This window comes from Lactuca saligna, chromosome 6 (assembly GCF_052625555.1).
Source record: "Lactuca saligna cultivar CGN05327 chromosome 6, ASM5262555v1, whole genome shotgun sequence".
Lineage (NCBI taxonomy): Eukaryota > Viridiplantae > Streptophyta > Magnoliopsida > Asterales > Asteraceae > Lactuca > Lactuca saligna.
The window spans coordinates 129,532,486-129,536,569 of record NC_136422.1 but is presented as its reverse complement, the minus strand read 5'-3'; the positions used below and the strand labels follow the sequence as shown (position 1 = coordinate 129,536,569).

General features: G+C 34.0%; 1 protein-coding gene across 1 annotated transcript; it reads right to left on the bottom strand.

Annotated features, from left to right (window-relative positions):
• Positions 1-299: 299 nt before the first annotated feature.
• On the bottom strand, positions 300-3,796 carry LOC145001436 (B-type cell cycle switch protein ccs52A-like). Its single transcript, XM_078960812.1, has 10 exons — positions 3,189-3,796; positions 2,930-3,052; positions 2,712-2,816; positions 1,981-2,160; positions 1,796-1,858; positions 1,355-1,549; positions 1,166-1,267; positions 996-1,058; positions 839-907; positions 300-723 (listed from the first exon to the last, which is right to left on the bottom strand). The coding sequence occupies exons 1-10, from the start codon at positions 3,696-3,698 to the stop codon at positions 670-672; spliced, it is 1,464 nt and encodes a 487-aa protein (XP_078816938.1). The 5' UTR covers positions 3,699-3,796; the 3' UTR covers positions 300-669.
• Between the last annotated feature and the right edge of the window lie 288 nt (positions 3,797-4,084).

Below are 4,084 nucleotides of genomic sequence, written 5' to 3'. Positions count from 1 at the left end.
AAAAAGAATCAATTAAAAAATAACACACATGACATGAAAAAAATAACATAAAATAACAATTAGTTTTTTCTCATTTTGAACAAAAACACAAAACGACATCATATTTTTTTAATATTAAACACAAATTTGAATTTCAATTTCATCCCAATTTCATCATATACTCTTATCATGTCGCATCATCAATTGTCAGCCATAAGCTCCAGTAGTAATCACAAAATAACGTGTAAGTTTTAAGGTTTAAGCTTGAATTTTGTTTACTTGAACCACATTCAACATTATATTTAAAGATCAAGTTCAACTACAGCAATGTTACTTATATTCACAAACTGGTCCCACATGCTTAAATTAGCAGTAACAAAGTAAGAATACATATCACAACGCACGTAAGGGCCTAGGGGGTTGACGAGTGTATTTTTTTTTTTTTTTAATATTCACAACTGCATATAACTATATAAAATAATATTAAAAAAAAAAAAAAAAACGCGCATTTCACATCATGCACCGATTTACATAAATATAGAACTCATTAAACGGATTGATCAAGTTGATCAAACATGGTGAACTCATTTCTTGAACATGGCGTATTTTCATGATCGCTTTTTCCTCCTTAAGCTTCGTGAGTTTGACTTTGACCCAAAAAAAAAAAAAATCAATATATGAAACAGGCTTTTAACGTATGTGCGTTCTTCCAAAGGACGATGCACCAATTTCACTCTCCGTATTCTGCATAACATGGATAAAGTCATAAAACACACTTTTTAGTAATTCGACATCATTTTTAGACACAAGGGTAAATTAGTCATTTACTATCATTCAATCACAATTGTCTGAATATTACCTGGGATTTAGGTGAAGGAAATACGTTCCAGAATCGAAGAGTTTCATCTCCAGCTCCTGTCACAATTGTCTGCAAAACCCATTATTTATTATTTAAATTATAATTATTTATCACTAAATTCACAACCAAAAAATTAATTAAAATATAAAATATCCACCTGTCCATCCGGTGATATTGCAAGGTAGAGGACTCTATACGTGTGCCCAGTAAGTGTCGCAAGCTGCATTACCATCACAATATTTTAAAAAAAAAAATCATCATATATTGCATATTGATTTAACAACATAATATAATTTTGACCATGGTCAATTTTGAAATAAATGTTACCTTTGACATTGTAGGGTATCTCCAAACAATAATTTGGTTTTGGGAGTATCCATGGGTGCTCACAAGTTCGTTGACATTTTTTGACCATACAAGATTGCATACCTGTCATAGTAACAATCGAAGTTCATGTTCTATTTGTGAAATGCCAAAACTACCCTTTGACAATGACAAAAATACAAATACAATTACCTGGCTACCGGTATCCATGCAACTGAGGTGAGAATTGGTGGTTGTGTTCCAAAATCTTATACATCTGTCTGCAGTGCCTCCACCAGAAGCCAACAGCCCATGAAGATGTGGAGACCATGCAATTGCTTTCACTGCCGCCGTATGCTCACAGTATTTCAAAACCGGTTGTGTCGAATGTTGGTTCCAAACAAAAAGCTGCAAAAAAAAAAATCATAATTTAATTTAATATTGGTCTGTCTGGTCTACATGTGGACCAGACAGACCAACAGAGTTGGTCTGTCCTGAATAGGACAAAAAAGTTGGTTTTTTTTGTCCTATTCGTACTATGCATGTGGACCAGACAGACCAACAGACTGTTGGTCTGTAATGGATAGGACAAAAAAGGTGATTTTTTGTTCTATTCGTACAATGCATCTGAAAGACGGTAAATAAATGACATACCCTGTTATCGTTTCCGCCTGATGCTAATTCACGATTGTCATAAGACCACTTGAGACCGCAAACCTAAAAGGTAGATGTAAATATGTAAGATTGATAAAGATACAAATAGATAGTGTACAAAATTGATATGTAATTTTATATGACATGGTGATGAATAAATGGGAGTTTAGGAAAGAAAATCTTGCCTCTGATTTATGACCATTTAGCTTACTAACAAAATCTTGTTGTGCACGAGGGTCTCTTTGAAGAATACTTTTATCTCGACTTCCTGAAGACAACATTGAAGAACTCCAAGCAAGTGCACCCACACGTAATCTATGTCCTTCCATTGTTCTTACTCTTTTACATCGAGAGGCATCCCAAATCTAATTTTTTTTTAAATTAAAAAAAAAAAAAGTTGGTTTAACAAAAACTAAAAAGAAGAGTTGACTTTTACAAATCTTGAAATTAATATTTTGGAAAGATGACTTTAGTTTTTTGTAACGTCACTTTTAGAGAAACCAACTAGAAAAACATTTCTCATCAAATTTCACATTTTGGGAAGATTCTACAAACATTGTTAAAGACTTAAAGTAGTTTTTTTGCTTTATTGTTAAAGGGAAAAGGGAAATGCTTTTTGATTCTTGAGAATTGGATTTAAAGTCGAATACTGTTTTTTGGTAATGCTGTTTCTAGATACCTCTCTTTCTTGAAAATTCTCTACCCTTACTCTTTAATTTCCACAATTAGTATAAATGTGTAGTGTATATAAAGTAACTTTATAAGATAACTTCACCATATATTTTTATTTTAGACATGGGCACCGACTTATATAAAAGATAGAGTGAAATACCATTCTACCCCATGAATAATTGATCTCATGTATCATGTTTTCAAGTATATAAACAAAACAATATAATTAAACTACAAACATTACCTGTACTTTTCCATTGCTAGTCCCAACAGCAAGACTAGTCCCCCTTTGTGCCCATCCAACTGAACAAACACTATCATCAATTCCCAAATCGCATAATTTTGTAACCTGCATTTGCATTAAACTTCAATCGTCAACAAGAATGTGACAAAATCAAACGAAAATTGACTTAAAATACATGAAGTTTAATGGATTTTAGACTTTGAAAATCAGAAATTTACCTTACTACTACAAGCATTCCATAAATAAACACAGTTGCCTAACCCCACAGCCAACACATTGTGAGAAGACCAATCAACGAGATTCAGGTAGAAATCATCTTGCAATGCTGGTGCATCCAAAACCTAAAAACCCACAAAAATTAAGAATACCGAAAATTTACGACCCCAATACCAAAATTAAGCTGTTTAGTACTCAATTAAATAGTAAACGATTAAAGGGCATGTCATCGAATTAACAAAAGTTGTTGAAAATGTAAACCTTGTAAGGAGATCTGGGAACTTTTCTTGGAGCTTTAACAGGGCTATGACTAACCCCAGGGGAGTGATCATCGAAGCCAAGCGGAGACAATGAATGCAAAGACTGTCTGGTCTCGCTCTTGAACCGAAAAATATTATGGCTTGCCGGAGAAGTGTTGACTGAAAAGCTCTTTTTATCGGGGGTACCAGGAGGAACAACAAACCCCAGATCCGACCCGAACAATGCGGTTCTCAAAAGAGCAGTGTAGGCGGCGGATGAGGAAGAATTATCTTCACCACGGGAAGCATCAGACGGCGGAGGAGGAGGTGGAGGGGAGATGTCAAAAAGGGCGAAATTGGAGGCGGATCGGCAGGGGATGAAGCGATCGCTGTAGATAGTGCGTGAAGGAGATGGGTGGTAATAATTTAGGGAAGAAGGAGTTGTGGGTTCTTGTGATTTTGAGGGAGGATTCGTTTGAGACGAAGAAGGTGATGATTGATTGTTCATACCGGAGATTGATGGATTGTCCATGGAGGATGGAATCGATTCCTTTTCAACGGGGTATCGATTATTTACCGGGAATGGCCTGATAGGGCTTTGCCGCGGAAAATAATAATTGTTGGAGTTTTTTTTCCCCTATTTTTTTTTTTGGTTGTTTTACCTTACATGCTAAGAATTTTAATTTTATAAGGAAAGTTGTATTTGAATTTGAATGTATATTTATTATTTTTTATTTAAAAACTCTTTTTTATCTATATATAATCCAATCCAAGGTTATCCTATATAGGGTTGTTTTTCGTTTCGTAGGATCGGAATCATAAAATTGAATCAAGATCACTATAAAAACATTTTAAAACATAAAAAGTACATTTTCATTTATCAAATAAAAAAATTTAAAGTATAATGATGTTTTCAAC